This window comes from Mesitornis unicolor, unplaced genomic scaffold, assembly GCF_000695765.1.
Source record: "Mesitornis unicolor isolate BGI_N332 unplaced genomic scaffold, ASM69576v1 Scaffold54345, whole genome shotgun sequence".
Classification (NCBI taxonomy): Eukaryota; Metazoa; Chordata; class Aves; order Mesitornithiformes; family Mesitornithidae; genus Mesitornis; species Mesitornis unicolor.
Window position 1 is genome coordinate 4,891 of NW_010184534.1, and position 21,043 is coordinate 25,933.

Here is a 21,043-nt window from a genome sequence, read left to right on the forward strand (position 1 = left end):
CTGTCTGGCCCCTGCTTTGATATGCAGCCTTGATCCCAAAGCAAAGGGAGGGTTTGCCTTTCCTTGGAGCGTTGAATATGGTCCCAAACCAGAGACAGATTGGTGGGCTGGATGCTTCTGCACTCTTGCTGTTAATCAGCAGCTTCTTGGATATCACCCTAGTGGGTCTATTCCTGGGCTCAGAATTTGATTGATTAATGGATTTAGGTTCAAAAAGGAGTTTAGCTTCAGATCTAATTAGTGTAAAAGCAACCTTCTGTTTGTTGAATCCATAAGGTGAATTCAGTCTGCTTATTAAGCCCACTCAGGCATTTTTACCTTCTAAATTATTTAATATCTCCAGGACCTTAAGACAGTTACTCTCTTCTTACAGTGTATTGCAGTTTGGGTGTTTTTGATCCAGTTCTAAAGGCCTTCTGTTCCCAGCAGGGAGCTGGGAGAGGCAAATGAGTTTGGTGGATGTAATCTGCATTGCGACACATGTACTGGGGAGACAAATATTTTTTCAGAACAACCATTTGGATTTAATGTGGCTGCAAGGTAGCTGGATTCTAAGCTCTAGATGGTCCCTTTAAACCTGAATTTCTTATGATCCTTTGTGTATCAATGCTCTGAGCATTGCTATCACTGATGGCAAATCCTTCACTGAAATCAGAAGTCTTTTGACTCAAGTGGAGTTATACCAGCTTATACTAGTTGAGACTTTGCCTTCTAAAAGTATTCACACATGCACTCGTTTGGGTTCTGACTTTCACACGAAAAATATGAGAGAAACTCCAAAGCAGTCAGTCATATTTTGCAGCTGATTTTTCCATATGGTGTAGCTGTATGTGAGAAAATGTAACTGCAAGCTGATATTCCTATAGTTTCCAACTGTTTAAATAAATAATTTGAAGGATATTGGGTAATGATAAATGTGGAGCATTTCTAAAATCTTCAAGCTAATGAAGGTGTCCTGGACACCAGCTTTTTAGCAATGAAGTATTTATTATAATGTAACACAGATTTTATTGCAAATCCTAGGAGCTGTGAAGTCCAATTTATGATACAGTCACAGTCACCAATTTTGATTTGTCTATTCTGAGTTTTTCAGTTGGTATAAGATAAGAGAAAAATAGTTTTGATATGTTTGCCAAAGAAACAGTTGAGATTTCACAGCAGACTGTAGGATGCACTAGCCAAGCTAAACAAGATAACCAATGCTATTGTTTTTTAGTAGTTATAGTAGTAGCTTGCAAAATATTAAAAAGTTAAAATACTTTGAAAACTGTTTCTAAAAATAGTGAGGGCATGAGTTTTCTGCAAGTCTTGACTGGCCTCATTTGAGCGGTTTCCAGTGGAGGTGCACCATTCTTGATCATACTTCTTTGTGTTTCAGGTTAGGATATTGGCCAAGCTGGCTTGAACTGTCTTTTTCTCTGGCTAGAATTCTTCCCTGTGCAGATAACTGATAAAATAACGCCAGAATTTTTAGCCTAGAGAGTACACTATGTATAGCATCTAGGCCAGGCCACCTGTTCTGTATGAACCTGTGCATGCTTGCAACATGTGACACTATTCGTCAAGTAGCTCTTGAAGTTGCTTTTTATTGTTAAGTTTGACATACTATATGCATGTTTTAAGGCATAAAATACAAATGAAACGTGTTTTCAATAACATAACTGAAATGTGTTTTCACCTCCTTGTTTGTTTTTTTTATTTGTTTTTTTTTACTCTTTTCCAGGCAGAGGGTTCCAGGCTCCAGAGAGAACTGAGAGGATATTTAGCAGCCATCAAAGGTGATTTTTAAGTTTTATGTCATGTATAGCAAACTTTAAAAAAAAAAAAAGAGAAAAGTAGGCTTGTCTAAAATACACAAAGACAAATACAAGTAGTATTGTTTTTGTCATTAGTGGTCCACATTTCTGCTTCGGATCTAGCACAAGCTCTTTAGCCTGTTGCTAGGGATTCTGCATCTTTGATATCAACTCATGTGTGTACAATCTTGCATGCACAGCTCATCATTGGTTGTCCTTTGTGTGCAGGACCACTGCCCAGATTCTCATGTTACATGCATTTTGAGCACTCACAAAATCTATGCGTCTTGTTACTCGTCTTTGCAAATCCTAGAATACGAAATGCCCCATGGAAAGCAAGGGATTGCTTGATCTCCACAACTGTAACATTTCCAGGTATTACCAGTTGGATGATGATCTCCCTACAAAACCCCGCGCCCTCCAATGATGTGATGTCTTATGTATTTCTGACTGCTTAATCCATTTTTTAAAAAGTTTAAAAATAAAATGTGATCTCTTTTGATACTGCATTGAAAATCCAAGTAGCATTAGCTCACTGCTCAGTGCTTAAATATCAGAGATTAAGTAAACAGCTATTTAAATCCTACTGGACATTTATAAATCCAGCACACTCAACTTAGCACCATATGAAGAGTGTTCTTTTTCTCAGGCCGCCTCTCTTTGGAGGAGTTGGACGCCAGCTGTTAAAGGGAAGGGAATAAGAGTTGGTGACTGACAGAGAGTAATGGCTTCTTGAAATAATAAAAAAATATAGTTATATGATGAATATATGTATGTGTATATATATTTTAACCTTGTTCCAGTCCAGTAGGGAACTTTACAAATTAGTATTAACACCCCTGGAAATCACTGTGTCATGATAAAGCTTCAGCAGCTGTTGACAAGCAGGGAAGAAATCTCCTTGATGGCAGTTGTAAAATGGAGACTGCCCTTTGTTTGCTGGATGGGCTGAGCAAGGAAAATTCTGTACTAAACAAAAGATATTTTGCCTTGTAGGGATTTGCACAATATCTTTTTTTCATAGAGGAAATGGCAGCATCTTTTGAGCATCTCTTAGATGCTGATTTTACTTTCTTACTTTTCAATCATCCCTTCCTCACATCATTATCAGATGGATACTCAGAAGCAGCATGATGAGATGTTTGTTGGGCAGATGGCTGTTCTGTCATGTAGGCTGACTGTTTACATGCTGGTTGGATTTCCGTGTTGGTGACAACAATCCTCCTCTCCATGTTTAGTTTTCTTTCTCTCTTTCTCTTCTTTTCCTAGTACTCTGTGCATACATTGTCCTTTTGCTGGTTTACTGTCTAGTGAGCTTACTCTTTGTTTTGTTGTAACTTGGTGTGATATTTTTCATTATGCAAGTTTTGCCTTTAGGCCACTTGTTTTTCTGTTCAGCATCTTTTTCTTGTTGCAGCCTGTAAGTCTATATTTGAAAATAATTTGGACTGACTTTCTTACTGAGAATTAAAACTGTTTGCTAACATCTCAGTATCTTGATGTCTTAGAAAAGACCCAGTCATAAGCAGCTCTAAAGAGTCTTAAAAATGTTATTCTCCAAAGCCAACATTCTACCAGTGAGCATCCTTAGCACGCATGTGGGCAAACCTTCATGCTGTAAAGTGACAGGACAGCCCAAGACAGTAGTCCACAATATATAGTTTTGTCTATAGTTTGGGGCTTCCTCAAAGCTGACTAGCTCAGCAGTGGTGAAGCCCTTTCCAGTTTTTGAATGGCGGAAGCAGATCCAGCAACTGTTGCAGTCTCTTTGTTGTTGCTATTCTTTGAAGGACTGACATCATTAAAAGATCCTGTGGTGGCTATGCCCAAAAGCATGGCAACGGCCATATTTAGACACTGGAGTGGAATTTCTGCACCAAGGACATCTGAGTCTTGGAGGCACATTGCCATCAGGGGCTCATTTTGCAGGGAAAATGTTGGATCATATCCTTGGAAAATAATGCGCTTGACATCCTTGTTCTCATACAGGTGTGAGACAAGCAGTTCATTTTAAGGGGTTTTAGGAGTTGGCAAGATAGCTAACTTTAACTTAAAACATTTTATAAAGCTGGATGTTGGGTGTTGTGATAAGTTTAATTTTGCTGCATGACTTCTGAGTGACTGGATACTGGAAGTTGGAGGTGCAAGATTTGGGCACAGTTTAAGCAATGAATGATCGATTGAGCCTTCTTTGATCCTCTATCCCTTTGTTGTAATATTCTTGGCAGTTTGAGGTGTAGTATCACACTTTCTTAAAATATTTTTTGCTACATCTAGGCTCCTCTCACTCAGAGGTACTTCTTAGTCTTAGCTGGATCTTGACCTTTACTGCTGGTTACTCAAGAACTCAAAGGAAACATGACCTTAAAGCTGTTGAACTTGTGAATGGCTTTTATGGGCTGTTTTATTTCACCTACATGATAGATCAATGTCTGCTATCTATCAGTGGTGTTTGCATTGGCAAGACTGTGTAGTGTCCCCCATAGCTATAGTCATCTCATGCCTCAGTCGTCTGTCTCTTCCAGTCTCCTTGGCAACATGTATCTGGGTTCTCTACTTCCAGATTTATTTTTTTAAGCTTTTGAGAGCTGTAGGTGACTTGAATGGTTTTATGAGCCAAATGTTAAAGAAACCCTAAATCAGCATCCCATTCTCTACCCTGAGCTCTTTGCAAGCACTAGTGCAGATAGGGAGATATAAACATGGGTCTACGTGCAGGTGGCAAGGTGGCTGAGGTGAAAAGAAATCCTCCGTCATAAAAAAGCAGCATCATACTTTTCTGGTGACTTAATGTAGTGAGAAATAATAACCAGTCCATGGGAAGGGAAGGGAAGATTTTGGAGATCTGTCAGTTGTCAGTCTGTGGCTGACAGAACTGCACATATCCTCCAGACACACACATCTTAAAATCAGTCATATAATTTCTTAGAAGCAGTAAAACTATTTATAATACTTCTGTATTATTCTGTAGTAACAAATTATGAAATTATTGAATTGTTTCAGTTGAAACTTTAATGAATAACTAGCAAGAACAAATACAACCCTTATGGCAGCATGGATTGTTTCCCTAGAGAACCACACATGAAGCCCTCTTCCCCACTGAAATAGTTAAATATTAAGAGCCAGATCAAGGTGCCTCAGTCTAACAGGAAAATGGAATTTTCTCAATGATTAAGCTTGGATTTCCCTGCTGGGGAGTGAGGAAACTGCATAGTATATGGGTCCTATATGGAGTCCCAGGCCAGTCTCATTCTTCATGGGAGCTTGAGTGTATTGGAACTGTGATGCAAGGAGTCACCTACTCACTGTTTCTAGGGTGCTTAAGGGGAATGTCTCTGCCCCATCACCCCCAGGATCCCTACTGCATGGGAGCCTCTGGGAGTCCTTTGGGGTTCCAGGGACAGGGGCTCTTTCCCATAGAAAGAGGAATGATTTCCTCTGAGAGCCTTGGACATCAGTAACTGGATTATTTTGCATCATTTTTCCTAAACTATTCCATTATTTTGGCACTAGTAGTTATTAAATAGGTGACCCAATTACCAGGAAGCAGTGGTACTAAATGAAACAATTTATATTAAATTTCTAACTGTTCATCAACAGTCAAAATTCTTTTTACATTTCTTAGTACTTTATTTTAATGACTTGCTTTAAGCGATTTATCTTTCTCGATAGCAGTTAAAAAAAGCAGAGAGAGACAGGCTGCAGTCTATAGTCAAGACACTAATCCTCTTAACTTTAGTGCTGAATAGTGCATAAAAGGTATCAGTGCATAAGAAATATTTATATGTGAAAACCAGCCAAATAAAAAGAATCATTGGACATTGTAAGTTTATGCCCATAGGCATGAAAAAGAATGGGAAGCCACTGGATTGATATTTACCTATGGACTCATTTGGGGTATTGTGGTAAGCCTAGTATAGATGCAGTAGTGGAGGAAGTAGGATGGATGATGTTGCCCTGTGGAAATTTCAGACCAAAGCCCCTGACAGAGGAAGCCAAGTACTGTAATGCCCACATGCTTCATGCGACAGCTGGATGTGATTGACCTTTTTTACAGGCATGTGGTAGAATGGAAGATTACCAGATTCTCAGAACTCTAAAACGTTGTAAAATTTGGTGCAACTGTGATACGACTCAAGTGTGGGAGGGCCTTTTACTTATTCTCTTAATTAGGTATATGCCTGAGTCCTGTAGTCTTGAAAAAAGAAAGTCTGCATAGGAAAAAGTGCTCTACCTAAGCCTGGTCTGTGGCCGAGCTGAGCGCAAGCTGTGGGAGGGATTAGCGAGCAGCTCTGCCAGCCTGCCTGCCAAAGGAGCGTACATGACAGGGTTAGCATGCGGCGTGCTTAAGGGCAGAAGTTCAGGTATCAGAAAGGATCAAGTGTGAGCAGGAACCCACAAACCTTCCTGCTCTGTGCGTTTGCCTGGAGTGGACAGAAGCAGCCTTCTTAAGCACAGCGATGCTGTGCTGGTTTTGCCTTACCTCCAGAGTTAATTTGCAGTGGTATTAAAGATTTTAAATGAGTTCTGCTTGGAAAAATATGTGAAGATCATCTGTATTTTACTGTAATCTGTTATATTCTAGGCAAAAAAAAAACAAACCAGCCCCTTTATTCAGGAACCCTTTCTTAGCTGGTGATACATCATCTTAAGCATTAACCAGGAAGGAGAAAAGGAGTAAATGCATCTTAACTTCTTGTGCTATACCAATTCTCTGAGCTGAACTGTCTCTTTAAAAAGCATCCCAAAGACAATCACTGAAGAGATCAAATATTCTGTTTTGACTCAGCACCTTTGGATTTAAGGGTGATAGTTTGTACCCTCTGAACACCAGGATTTCCTTTGTACATGTTCTCCTCCTTTCTCATGTCATTCTCTCCCTTGAACCCAAGGTCTGAGAACAACCACCTACTTTCAGCTTTCTCAGTATCATTTTTTCCTATCCTACCAATTCCATAGACCACCACTTTTATATTAGGAAGTGTGCATTACTGCATTTGTATTCCTGTTGTATCTCAAGTGTGTGTTTTGGAGTGCATGGTGGAATAGTACTGACTAGGTCAAGTCTGTTCTTCTGGACATTGAAGTTTCAAATGAATTCTTCTTTTCCACTCCTGAACATTTCTTTGTGCAGAAAACAGAAATACTAATTTTATTTCTAAAATCAGTCGCTAAGCAGTTAAATCTGAAGATCACACTAGAGATCTTTTCAAAACAGTGCAGATGTGCTGCAGTAAACAGACTTCGGCTGGAGGAAAAAAAAAGTGTTTTTTTAGAAAAAGTTAATACTATGTAAAAATATTAGCAGTATTGTTCAGATTTTGCAAAGAAGTTGAAATAAAGTTGTCATTTAAAAATTACAGATTTTTAACTGACTTTTAGCATGTTAGATGAGTTCAGTTTGCTTTCACTGGATTCAGAACCATATTCAATATCTCATGTATTTGTGCTCCATCAAAGTGGAAAGGCAAACCCCAGTACCTTCACAGAGGGCACTAATTTATTCACTGGGTTCAAACTGATCTCACTGAAGATAAATTTAGGCTCATTCTCATAATATCATTGAAGTTACTTTACCTTTAGGCCAGCTCCTCTGTGTATTACAGAGTGATAACCATCAATAGTCACCTTTCTTGTTTCATCTGTGATAGCAAGAGCTCCAGAGGTGCAGTTTGGCTTAGCACAATTCTCTGTAGACACCACCCTCCTGCAAGCGTAAGTTTGTGCTGGGCTCCACATACTTCTAAACCTGCTCCATGAGCATACAAGGTAATCATTCTTCATGAAACCAGGTCCATTATGGCACTCTCCCCACTTCAGGCATCTTTTTCCTAGACACTGTCTCAGCTCTTGCCAGTCCTTTGCTTCATTATGGAAATACCCTTAGGTCAACATCATTATTGTGAGCACAAGAATAACAAGCTCAATCGCTCTCACTTTACACATGACAGCTTCTAAGACCTAAATATCTTTGAAAACAAGTAAACAGAGAAATCCTGAGATATATTCTACTTGTGTGTGACCTCCTCCATTATGTGGAGCACTTCTGTTTAGCGCAGACTTCTTCTAGCTTTTCTCTGAAGTCCATTTTCATAACCAGCAGTTCTCATAAATCTCTGCCATTTTAATTGTGCCACCCTGGAAATGCATCCTCTTCCACACAGATTGGCATGATACTTATGGACAATGTAAGAAACTCTTTTGAAAGGTGGAAGAGCTGAAAATAACCAAGGGCAAGTCTCTATTTGATTGTCTTTTCAGTGAGTCTTTCAATTGGGTCTTTTGTGGGCAGGACTACCCTCTGGGTTGTTATTCATATTCAGATATGTTTAGTTCAGAATAGAAAATGGAATCCCTAATCTGATAGAAACCTTTTTTCTGTATATAAATATGGATTAAATCTTCTGTGAGGGACATTTCTCATTGATGTGGATGAACACAGAGGTTTTCTTTCTGCTGTTGAAAATTACAGTCTAAACATGCCAGAGGGAATGGCATAGCAGGTACATTTGAGTCAAAATAAAGTTATTTAGCAACCTGTTCTTGTAGTTTGCAGTTACATATTTGTCCTCCTCTCTAATTACAGGGATGCAAGATGCCTCAAAGAAGCTTACAGAGTCTCTTCATGAAGTGTATGAGCCAGATTGGTATGGACGAGAAGATGTGAAAATTATTGGAGAGGTAAGATGTGTGAAAAGAGGAAGAAAGTATTTTGGCTGCAAATGGATTAATCTGAGCTGTTGGAAGAAGCATGCATCTGAAATTTCCCTTAATTCTGTGTTGTGTGTTAAATCCTATTTTTTAAGCATAGAAATTTATTTGTCTTCTGCAATGCACCTCCTGCTGACCAGAGGCCGCATTTGCAATGTCTATTTTACTAACGAGCTGATGTAAGCTCCCACCAAGGTCAATGTCAGTGTGAGCAGAATTGGTCCTGATAGCAACTAATTGACAAGTTTATACAAGGTATCTTACCTTCAGTTTAACAGTCAGGATTCTCAATTCAACTGAATGTTGAAAATTATAAAATCTGCGTATCCTTGTGCACTATATAACAGCTGTTGAGCCAGTGATACCTGATAGGACACTCACCTTTCTCTGACAAGAATATAGAATTTAAGACCAAACTAGACTGCAGGGCACTATTCTTGTTAGCCTTTCTGAAGTTCCTTCAGTGATTAGAGAAAAACAGACTTTTCTAGAGGATATTCCAGGAGCTTAACTCAAGGTGCTCTAAATTGCCTGCTTAGAGTAAACAACTTTAATTCTGGGGGAAATCTGTCAGCAAGTGTGCTGGTGGTGACAAGAAAGTGCAAACTGTTACCAGTGCGGCTTTTAACCACCTGGCATCCAGTGGGCAAGGTCTTCTGGGTAATACAAGTTACAGGAAACTGAAAGACAGAGCATTCTTCCCAAATCTGCGTAATGATTGCTTTTCTTCTCTGTGACTGCCTTCCTCTGCCCTTCCCTGCTGCTGAAGGCATGACATGTTTTTGATTTTAAAAGCACTCAGCTCCCAAACTTTTTAAGTTAAGATACCATGTTTTAGGTTAAACAACTGGAAGATCTCCTGCTGCATCTTACTGTAGCACCTCATCTTGTATCTATCAGGTTTTACACTTGGAAATTTGTAATTGTGGGTGAAAGGACCAAAATGCATCTCTTAATTTCTATTAGATATAGAGATAAATGTTAGATATGTCTTCTTAATAGACTACTGTGGGCAATATTGCAAAATCTCCGTTCCTGATTTTTTTTCCTATATAATAACAAATGTAGATTTATGCATCCCTCAACCTAGGGTAAAATAGAATTCTACATTTGTGCAGTCCAGGATATAAATTATCATTCCAAAAAGGGTCCATTAAATGACCTTTGATGATGGCTTTGATGATGGCTTAAAGGACTCTTCAGCAATGTGTTTTGAGCCCATGAGATTTCAGAAAGCACCCATGATTTCAATTTGTCCAAAATATGCATCAGCAAGGTAGAAAGACAAATCCACAGGTCTGTCAGTTGCTTGCTATTATCTAATACTATGCTGCTCTGTAGACCGCTGTGATCAAATACTGTGTTAATAAATGAGCTATTTCTTTTAAGCATGATTAATGGATTGTAATAATTCATTAGGGACTCTGTATGAAATGAATGAACTGAATGCTAGCATCACACAGCATTTATAATGTGCCCTATAGTGGCTTATGCTAAAACAAACACTAGGGAATAGTTTTCCGGATTTGCTGGTTAGGATAACAGCCCTGCAGAGCATTGCTCACCCCCTTTAGCCTCCCTCCCATCAAAGGAGGGAGTTCCGTGGTTTTTGAAATGTGCAAAGAAAAGCGGGATCAGGATGTTTAACATGTGCTAATGACTTGTTCGGTTGAGAACCCAGGACCTCAAGCACTTTGTCTCTATGTAACAGGATTTGCTTCTGGCAAGGAATCTCAACCTGCTCCCTGCGGGCTCCTTGTCACATCAGCTGCACTAACATGTTCCTAAAAACCAGAAAACTACAAGGGATGTTTCTTGGTAACTACCTCAGAGCTGCAAAGGGGTCTGGGGAAAAGCACTGTAGCTTCTGTGTGGGATATTTTTAATTTGCCTGCTGATATTGCCTAGTTTCGTATCTGGCATCCCAGTTCTCTAGCAGTGCATTGTAGAGTTCTTCTTGTCTGTGCATCAGCCATTTCATCAAATGTACCTTAAAGTCACAAGAAGTATAGGTTGAAAGACCTTTCTTAGGGTAGGTGTCCACAGCTTTTATTTTAAAAATGACCAAGGAAAGCTAAGCTTATAAATCCTTGTAATTGATAGGAAACAGGCTTCATTTTTCCTTTATTTTATTTACTCTTCTATTTTCAGTTGTACTTTTTTTTCTTTGTAAGGTAGGTTCATCATCAGTGAACACACTTAGGCATAAGAACTAGGGCAGCTTCACATTCTGCACTGTTGACCCTCAGGGACCTGAAACTCTGAGTAAGACCTTGAATCCATGATATCCTTTTTTTCACATAGCAGTTACTGTTTGAAAGAATGAAAACACAAACTAGTTATTAAGCTAAATCTTCTTTTGTTGTGAATTAAAACTTGCAATGTCTTGTCATTTACTTTGTAAACACACTCTTGATTTATTGCCATAAAGAACATTTTAAAACTTCAGAAACATTAATCTTCAACAATTGCATTTGTATTTCTCCTACGTTTGGAGTGGAATTACACTACTAAACACATTTTTCTTTTTTCTGCCTTTACAGAAATGTGATGAACTTTGGGAAGACTTCCATCAAAAACTGGTGGATGGGTCGTTGTTGACCTTGGATACATATCTAGGACAATTTCCTGATATCAAAGTACAGTAATGATTTCCTATAAAAGACAATTTGTAAAATTGCTGTTGAGTAATAAAGTAAATAGCAAATGAGATCACAAGCAAAGAAAAATAAAAAGGGGGGAAAATGGAAGTAATTATCTTCTGCAATGTGAAAGATGTTCTGTAGGTAAATCCCTGACATTAGGCTGCACTGAATTTCCAAATGAATAAAAATACTCTTCATGCCCTAGTACTACGAAGTAAATTAACATTTGTAGATAAAACTTTTATGTTTTTTCCTGCTTCTGTTCATTTTCTGTGAGATAATTCTCATCAACTTTGACAGGGACACATTAAGCTCTTCACCTGCCAGACAAATTATAACGTGAAAAGCAGGCCTTTTGTTATTGGCTAGATGCACCTGTGGGTATCTAAATATCTTTCTCTTAACTAAGCCACAGTTCCTGTCTTTTAATTAGTTGCAAAAAGTTTTTGTAATACACATCAGGAGAGACTCTTATGCAGATCCTAGTGTCTCCCGGATGCCTCTCCAGTGTACAGTCCAGGGCGATGGTTGCTAAATGAAATGTGTGGGGATAAAGAATCATTACAGTGAGAGATAATTCTTTTATATTTGAATGACTGTACAGACATAGCTGGAAATTTTTTGTGATGGTTTATAATTGAGTAGCTATCATGCAGTCGTTCTCTTTGTCATTTATATCAGGGAATAAGGAAAAAATAATTAAAAAATCCCAACATTGCTGATATCCAGTCTCAAACTTGCTTATAAATCAAACTGTGCTTACATCCTCTCAGTATGTGGAATGTACATATAAGATACAGCTTTGTAAATTCAGCATATATGAAAGGCCTTTTGTTTAAAGAGAATTATAGCAAGTAAATTAGAGTTCCTATTGCATGTTGAACTCCAGTTGTCTTAGACATGTGTCAGAGCAACTGTACTGAGAAGTATATTTTAAGCATTTTTCCAACTGTAGAGAATAAATATGTTAATTATTTATTGGATTTGCAAACTATATTTAGAGGGAAAAGATCATGTTACCATCAGTTTAACAAGTCCACTTATTCTGGAGAATGAGACAAGTCATTGCCTAACATCGATATCTCACTTCTAAGAGCCTATAAGCCCTACGCCCACAAAAAAACCTTCCAAACCATCTGTAAATGGATTCCTTATTTAATATACTGTGATTAGTTTGTCTCTTTTACCATGTCCATGTTCCTGCATGATATAGTAATTTAGATACGAACAGCAGGTAAGGGAGAATACAAATACATCAAAAAACTTAAATGACAACATAGGTAAAATAGCTTTTTATAAAGGGCTGTTTGTGCTGACTTTCATTTCTGTCCCTGTACAGACTCGCATTGCAAAACGAAGCAGAAAGCTAGTGGACTACGACAGTGCAAGGCATCATCTAGAAGCGCTACAGAGCTCAAAAAGAAAAGATGAAGGCAGAATTACCAAGGTAGCAAAATGGGAAGGATGCTGGCAGAAGACTTAGGATGCTCGGGCGGCATGTGTTTCTGTGCAGAGATGGAGCACAAAGTTTCTCTTATTTTTCCTTGCTCAGAAAAGGAAATAACAGTGTCCTTAAGCATAAATGTCTGTTGAGTATTTTGATGCATATGGAGGGCACACTCAGCCTCTTTCAGGTATGAATCCTTTTTGTGCCCTAGCTTTATTTCTCAGTGAGACTGAGGGAACAGCAAGTCCTGTGTTGGCCTGCATGGCGTGGGACTCAGTCACATCCTTTCTTAATAAGGAAAGGACCCACAAAAATGCACAAAACCAATTTTGACAGGTTTTGTTATGTCATAGTGATTGCAGAAGTCACCCTGTTTCATTTTATTTTAGGCTGAAGAAGAGTTTCAAAAAGCACAGAAAGTGTTTGAAGAGTTTAACACTGATTTACAAGAAGAGTTGCCATCTCTGTGGTCACGGTAAGCCTAGGCAAATATTTTCTGGAAGGCCTAAAGGGGGAGTAATGAAAGGAAACCAGGGGATTTTAGTGAGCTGATAGAAAATGGTTTGGTGTCTCCTTGAAGGTCACTTCCCTTATCTTTTTGAAATAATAAATGGCAAAATGCCTGCAAATGATCCAAAATTATACTTACTGTAAGTGTACTTATGCTTATTTCTTTCAGTGTATCTTGGCACTTAAGGTTCATTATCATATCTTCATTCTGAGGTGCAAAAAGGTCTCAATTTTATGGATAAAGAACTGTGTCAGAGCACAGAATGGCAGATTGTGACTATCATCCACTGCTTCCATAATCTTTCTCAGATACCTTGGTAGTGGATACCCGATCCTTTCAAGAAAAAAAAAAACGCCGCTTGTTAATAAAAGGGATCAAATCTTTTCAGTATCAAAAGCAGCCACATGCTTTTCTAGGTTTGCAGTGGGTCTCCTTATAGGTCATTTTTCTGTAAAAGATGTTGAAACAAAAACCTTAGAAATTTATAAATATTTTATGACAATTATTGTTTCCAAGTTCCTGTAAGGTACTACCAAAGCCCTAGAAGAAGAGAAAAACAACATTATGACTACAGCAGAATACACGTTTCACAGTTTGCACTGTATCTGAGATGTAGAACCATTTGATAGCATAGATCATTCTTTTGAGATGTTTAATCATGAATTGTGTTTATACAGAAAATGCAGACAGAATGAATGGGAGAACAAAAGCAGTAAAACCATAAGCATCTCATTAATGTGCTATGTTCTTTAACAAATGACAGTCTGTGGTGGAAATGTGTTGTGAGTCACTGAAGTATCCTTTGTCTTATCTGCCTTCTAAATTAATTACTGTTAAATTTCAGATCAATAGAGGGTTTTCCTGCTGTGTTTCTGCCTATTTCAGCTGAAAAGCTACTTAGTAGTTCAAGATATTTATTTTATGGGCTTAGTAAAAGTAAAATGGCATATGAAATATTTAGACTAAGGGCCCTTTTATTTCTATATCTATGTTGCCCACTAACTAGTCTCAGGGAAAGGCAGAATTTAATTTGAGCAATAGGCATAATTTAAAAAGCAATTGCTTTCAGAGTCCTTTTTTTAACTTATTACAATTATTCAGGGAGAAAATAAGCCCTTGAGTTGACACTTCGAAGGCTTATTCTTATGCCAAAGCTGGTTTTGTTAATAAAAGTTTGGAAAATTTACACATGAAAGTTTTAAATAGGGAAAAATAATTCAAGACCTAAGGAAACACTTTCTACTTTCAAAGTGTACAAAAGGTATGTAATCATTCACCCCAAGCGGCAGATTTTTACTGAGTGTGCAAAAATGTCTATCTGTATTAGGAAATATTTTATGTTACATACATATGCATATGTTTCAGGGCTGATTTCTTTGAGGGCACCCACTCCCAGGCTGTACTGAGCTCTATATACCTTAAATCTGCCTGCAGACACACCTGCATCACCTGGGTACTGCGATAGCAATTAGGGCGCAGGCGCTTGCAGTGCCGGAGTGGTACCTCTCTCCTTTCAGTCAGTGGTTTCTTGCTGTCCGGTGGGAGATGGGGTGCCCAGAGCACCTTGTGTTTTGTGTGCTTGTGCCACACTCATGCCAGTCCTTTCCCAGTCTTCCTCTTCTCTAAAACAAGCTGAAGCCTCCTGCTGTGGAGTAGTCTCAACTTGGTTCACTCTGTGTGGTGTGAAATATGATCTTAATACAAACAGAAGTAATAATGAACAAGCTAGTTTGAAATTTTGACATTTGATCCAATTATTTGCTTTGCTTAGAGTAATAGTCGAGACTGTTGCTTGTAGTCTGGAAAAAAAAATAATTTGCCTTTGTGGCCCTCCCACCCCTATCTCCTATTTTCTTTTTCCTTTCTTTGTGCCATCCTCTGTAGACGAGTTGGCTTCTATGTGAACACCTTCAAAAATGTATCCAGCCTCGAAGCCAAGTTTCACAAGGAAATAGCTTTAGTGAGTAAAAATTAATATCTCATGTATAGTGGATTATGTGATACGCATAGCAGCAAGCATCTTGTAATGCAGCAGTAAAAATCTAACAGAAGCATACATGAGAATTTACCCTAGATCCAGATTTGTAGCATAACCTTTGTATTTGTTTCTACTTGCCAATTTTGTACTCTCCTTAAGAAAAGGACAGCACGTACAATTTTGGATTACAGTGCATCATCAGTTGTAGCACTAAATTAACATTCTCTTTTGATATCTTCTCCATTCTTTTTAGCATACTATTGACTTCAGTTATTTTTGCCATGTCCAATTGCTAAGCATCTCGTTGCTTTAATCAGTACAAGAAAAACATGTCAAGCATTCCCTTCAAGACTGCTATATACGTTGTCAGCCATGCAACATTATATCTGTGACTGTTAGGCAATTCGAGCTGTTTCAGTGAGAATATTTTGAAAATACCTTGCTAAGTGGTAGCGTATAATCTGTAGTAACATACTAATAGAAATAAAAGTGAGTATGGGAAACTTGCTTGACTGTAGTCCCACGTAAATTTGGATTAGGTTTCTGAGGAAAACTTGGATCTTCTCACCTACCTATGTTGCTTTAAACTTTAGGCAACCTCCTTCATCAGAGATCAGACAGCAGTCACACTTAAAAACTTGTTCTCTGAAAACCACCTTTTTTTTTAAGAACTGCTGTTATCTTTGATTCTATGGATTTTGATATGTTTCCACTTAGAATTTTGATATATGTGGTACTGAGTATTTTTGGAAAGATCTATATGCCATTTAAAAGTTATCAGATTATATATTATCAGGTTATTAGTTACCAGACCAGATTTATCACCTTTGTTTTTTATCATGACTGTAGTGCTTCATTTAAACTCAGACAAGTGTTTTGTTTTCTCAGCTATGTCACAAACTGTATGAAGTAATGACGAAGCTGGGAGATCAGCACGCAGACAAGGCCTTCACGATTCAAGGGGCACCAAGGTGAATTTACTGCTCTTTTTAATTGATTGCATTGCAGTAGGCTGTATGAGTTTCAGCATATATAGTAACCACCTATACCATGTGTAGTGATTGCTGCACAAAGCGGTTCCCGAGTCTGTTTGTTCAGGATAGTAGATGGAGGTACCTTGGATGAATTTCTTCGTAACATGATTTAACGTGCTAAGCTTCCTTCATCACCTTCATCACCTTCACTTCCTTCATCTCCATTTCTCCTTTCGAAAAAAGAATAAAGGCCAGATTCTCAGCTGTTGCAGTTTAGCCTAGTTCATAGTAGAGTGTTACACCAATTTGCACCAGCTAAGAATATAGCTTGTATTTCTTCAATGCCTAGTTTACAGCAATGTTGCTATCTTTTGTAATATTTTTTAAAGCCTTGAAATATTTAGATGTGATTTTAGCTCCTAAAGGTGTATGATTAGGTGAGAATACCAACCTTTGTTGGATAAAAGTCAGCTTTTCTCTCTTCTGCTTGTGAGGAAAACTCAAGAAATGTGTTCTGAGAATGCATCATAAAAGCTGAAAAGCTGAAGTAAAAAGAATGTCACAAAATACCATATTTTTAATGCCTTACAAGAGAAATCTTGGTTTTGTTTTGTTGTGGGGTTTGTTTGTTTGTTTGTTTTAAAGAAGTTTAAAATCAGATGGTGTTTTCCTAATATCAGTGCATGCCAGTGCAGTATTTCTGATTTTTTGCCTGCAACACATGTAGTCTTTCTGCCATAATTTGATCTCTGGGGACTGTCATAGTGATAGGCAGAAAAGGTTGAAATTATAAAACAGTGAGACTTAGGAAAACACAATTATATTTAGAGTGAATACATAAATCCTGAATTTCCATCCAATCCCAGCTCATCAGAAGCAATCGGAATAATGTTACAGCTACTGCTAATTTGTCCTCAAAATGGACTCAGATTAGCAACAATCAAGACTGACCAAACAACATAACATCTGCCTCAAACATATGGCTGATACTTTTTTTGATCTCACTTTGGGAGAACAAAGAACGAAATATTGAACTTTCTGACCTTATGCAAAATGCAGAACTACCTTATTAAAAACATGTTCAAATTTTTTTGGTTTTGTTCAGTGTTAATCCATGCTCATATATACTTACACACTGCCTCCAGAGTTGTTAACTCATGCATCACCACTTCTAGCCCCTTTAGGATGGACTTACAAGCCAAAATATATTTCTGTAAAGGATTTGTAAAATACTTTTATGGGATGAAAAATAATGTAGTGTTGAAAAACTTTAAGCAGTTTTTGTAATAAATAGGGGATTTTTTCCCATGGGTGTCTTCTAGACTGTGTTCAGCATGCATGTGCTGAATTACTTATTCCATCAATGAGAGAAAAAAATAATAATTATTGCTGCAAATAAGTAAATGTTAATACAGTGCTTTAAAAAAAAATTGCTTTAAAAAAATACTTTAGTTACTATGTTACTCTCTTTTTCTGTACTGTTCACAGAGCCTTGTGTGACAGTCTGGATAAATTTTGACTTCCATTATTAGTTATGGTGCCCTAAAAGACTACTCAGGAGTGGGTCTTTGTAAGATAGAGCAGCTTTCCTTTTCAGATGCATGAGAAGTAGATACCAGACAAGTACAGTATCTAATATTTCCTTAACTATATAAAAAGATACTTCTTAAAAACTTATATGCTACTGAATACTCTGACCTGAAGGCAAATACTGTACCTGGGAAAGAAATTTCATAATAACAGCTTATTTTTTCTTTTCTTTTTTTTTAATATTTCCACAGAAAGAGGTGGTGAGTGTGGGCTAAGTCTGTCCCTTCCCAAGAATGAATTTTTCTTGTGTTAGCATTAGGAACATGTTTATGGTGTGGTCTCCTCAGTCAGGTACCACCTCTGTTCTACCTGAAGATGTGTAGGTGTCGCTTTTCTCTTGCTGAGTACTGTGGTCGTTGAGTGCTGTAGTTTATAGCCTCCCGAGTTGTAAGCTTTCTGCATTTCTAGGTAGCTGAATATGTCTCAATGTTTGCGCCAGATCCTTTCATGGGAAGGGCAGATCTTTTTTCAGAACTTTATCATAACTTTTCTTAGCATCAGCAGAGCTCTGCTGAAGTCACTTGACTGCCGCTTGTTTGTAGTTGTGGTGAGCTGTCCCTCTAAATAGTGGTATTTTTATAATAATCTTGGTTGTGTTTTATTTTATTGAAATCTTTCTGAAGTTGCAGAGCTTTTAAAATCATGTGCATTATTCATTGCCATATGCCTTCCCCGGAGTTTTTATCTTTACAGCCTTGTATTCTGATAACTGTGTGAAACAAAGACAGTAATTCCATCTCACATTTTATGATGGTTACAAACTTATACATGAAACATTATTTCAAATACAGAATCTGAAAAAATGCAGGCACTCTGTTTCTCTCAAGTTGTAATGAACAGGTGAACAGATGCTTCAAAAATCAAGAGCACTCAAAAAACTTCCTTTGACACTGTAGATCACTGAATTTTATTTTAATTTAATTTTAGTTTTAGTCATTATGTAACAGCTCAGTTTGTTTCCAGTGTGGACTGCATTTTGTGGTCACTGGCATTATATCAGGGATGAAGTTCAACTATTGCATCAAATTGTCAAGTCAGCATGATATGTATGTCCTCGCCATTGCTTTGCTTCTGTCTAGTGATTCAGGTCCACTCCGCATTGCAAAAACACCGTCACCACCAGAGGAGGTCTCTCCGCTGCCTAGCCCTACTGCTAGTCCCAATCATATGCTGGCACCAGCATCTCCAGCACCAGCCCGACCTAAGTCACCCACACAGGTAAGCAAGAAAAACTGGCCTGTTGTGCAGTAAGAGATAGATGAGATGATGTATGTGGTGGATTTTTCATCTGGGCTGTGACTGAGAAATGACAGAGAGGCCACTGGCTTTGTTGCAGTCTGTTCTGTTCATTGGTTGTTCATCCCTGTGTCATGAGCATGGGTGGAAAGCAGTGTTTTTGTGTAAGAGGGAATGAAGGAAATTTAAGGTGCCCAGTGAACTGGGGGCGTCTTGTGGTGGCAAAGCAAAACACTTCTTAAAAAGTTGCATCGTCTCTAAAGACGCATATCCCAGCAGTGACAGTCTGAAAAACCTATTTCTAAAAACTCCTTGTGAATTTCAGTAGATTATATAGTTCTGGTCTTCGTTAATTTTCAGATTTATGCTTACCCTGGAAAAAAATCAGCCAGTGACTATCACTGGTCTGGCCAATCTCTAAAACAGTAAATAATAGAACTAGCTTAAATACCGCTGAGATAATTACTGATAATTAAAGGCTTATCAGTTATTATTAACACTGGATTGTAAAGTTTGACACTATTGGAGTCACTGAAGTAATTTCTGTTCTCATCAGTACTGGTGAAATAAGAATCAATTTCGTGCATCACAGTTTCATCTATAGCATGAAAGTTCATGTGATGCTTTCTGACCATATCAAAGACTTGTGTTGGTATTATGGATGTTTTCAGAATTGGGATAGCCTCCATGCTGATTGCTATTTCTGTGGTGGGAGCACATCAGAAGAAATTTGGTTTTGCATTTAGTTACATGTGAGCACACTTATTTTCTCTGGTTTCCCAAAATATGACACTTCACTGCCTGAATATTCATCAGGTAGGACTCAGTTTAGTCTTACAGGTGCCAATGGTGTTATATCATTATACTACCTGAAGATTTTCTGTGGATTTTTTTCTAGGTATTTTGACAGGTTTTGAATTTATCCGATAGTATTTGGTATTATTCCAAGAAATTAGTTTGTCGTAGTTATGTGAATCTCTGGAGAGCAGGAGAAATTAGTAACCTAAGCACCTTTGAGGTGCTGTGGTTCATAGAGATGATATAGTCTTAGCATTAAGCAGACTTTAAAGTTAGCGACAAGTAGGCAGGGATCCTAAAGCTAAACAGGAATTAAGAAGCCAAAAAGCTGCAGAGGCCTCATTCTGTGCAGCATCGCCCTTCCTTTTATGGGCTACATAGGAGAGGAAGTGTCTTGTGCTGTGTGCCCCTCACAGCAGAAAAATATCAGCCAAGAAATGCTCTTGTATGAAATCTTAAACCTTGAGTTGGAATGAGTTTGAAACACAGAGTTTTGCTTTTCCCATGCTGTTTATTTCAAGGCATTTGGTGATGAACAACCAAACAGTTCCTTTCAACCATTGGCTTATTCCCACATTTAAGGTGAAGCAGCAGAGATAAAAACATTACACAAAGTATTCAGGCCTAGCTTAAAGCTCTTTCTCTTATTCCTGAACTATTCTGTGACATTTTTGCTGTCTGCCTAGCTGAGGAAAGGTCCGCCAGTCCCACCACTGCCTAAGCTCACACCCACGAAGGAATTGCAACAGGAGAACATCATTAACTTCTTTGATGACAACTTCGTCCCAGAAATCAATGTGACGACCCCATCACAGGTAAAATTCAGAGAATGGTGTGTGAGTCCAACATGCAATTGCCCTAAATTCTCCAAAATAGTGGCCGTAGGGCTGTTCTCCACTGTGAGGAAGGAGGAAGGTACAGGTAGAATACAGAGGCACAATTACCATTTTGGATTATCTTGAAAGGGTCACACATATGATATTTTATCTTTGAATTGATCACACATAATCACTCAAAAGGACTAGCTGTGCTTGCATATTGAAAAAGATGAGAGACTTCCTGACGGGCCTGACAAAAAGTACTCTGAAACACAGCCATGTTTGAGATTTAACTGAATACAGGTTTCTTTACAAACTGAGAGTTCATCTAAGAAGCTTTTTTTTCTAATCCCAAGCATCTCAAGTGACACTTTACAGTGATCCTTGGTTATTTCTGTTTCTTCCATGAAAATAATAAGAACTATTCCTTATTTTCTTTTGAGGATTTAAAAAAAATGGATCTTGGCTGTTTAATCAACTCTTTGCATGTATAAAAGACTGCTGCTGCTAGATTAATCATTCACTTGGTTTTAACTCAT

The 21,043-nt window shown here is 38.0% G+C and overlaps 1 protein-coding gene across 1 annotated transcript; it reads left to right on the forward strand.

Annotated features, from left to right (window-relative positions):
- Nucleotides 1-343: 343 nt before the first annotated feature.
- Nucleotides 344-20,501, forward strand: AMPH (amphiphysin; the record flags this gene model as incomplete). Its single annotated transcript, XM_010184477.1, has 11 exons — nt 344-382; nt 430-535; nt 1,724-1,778; nt 8,383-8,477; nt 11,051-11,146; nt 12,492-12,599; nt 12,989-13,074; nt 14,995-15,070; nt 15,977-16,059; nt 18,732-18,870; nt 20,373-20,501. Coding segments are annotated over 11 exons (1,012 nt in total), but the record flags the coding sequence as incomplete, so codon positions are not given.
- Between the last annotated feature and the right edge of the window lie 542 nt (nt 20,502-21,043).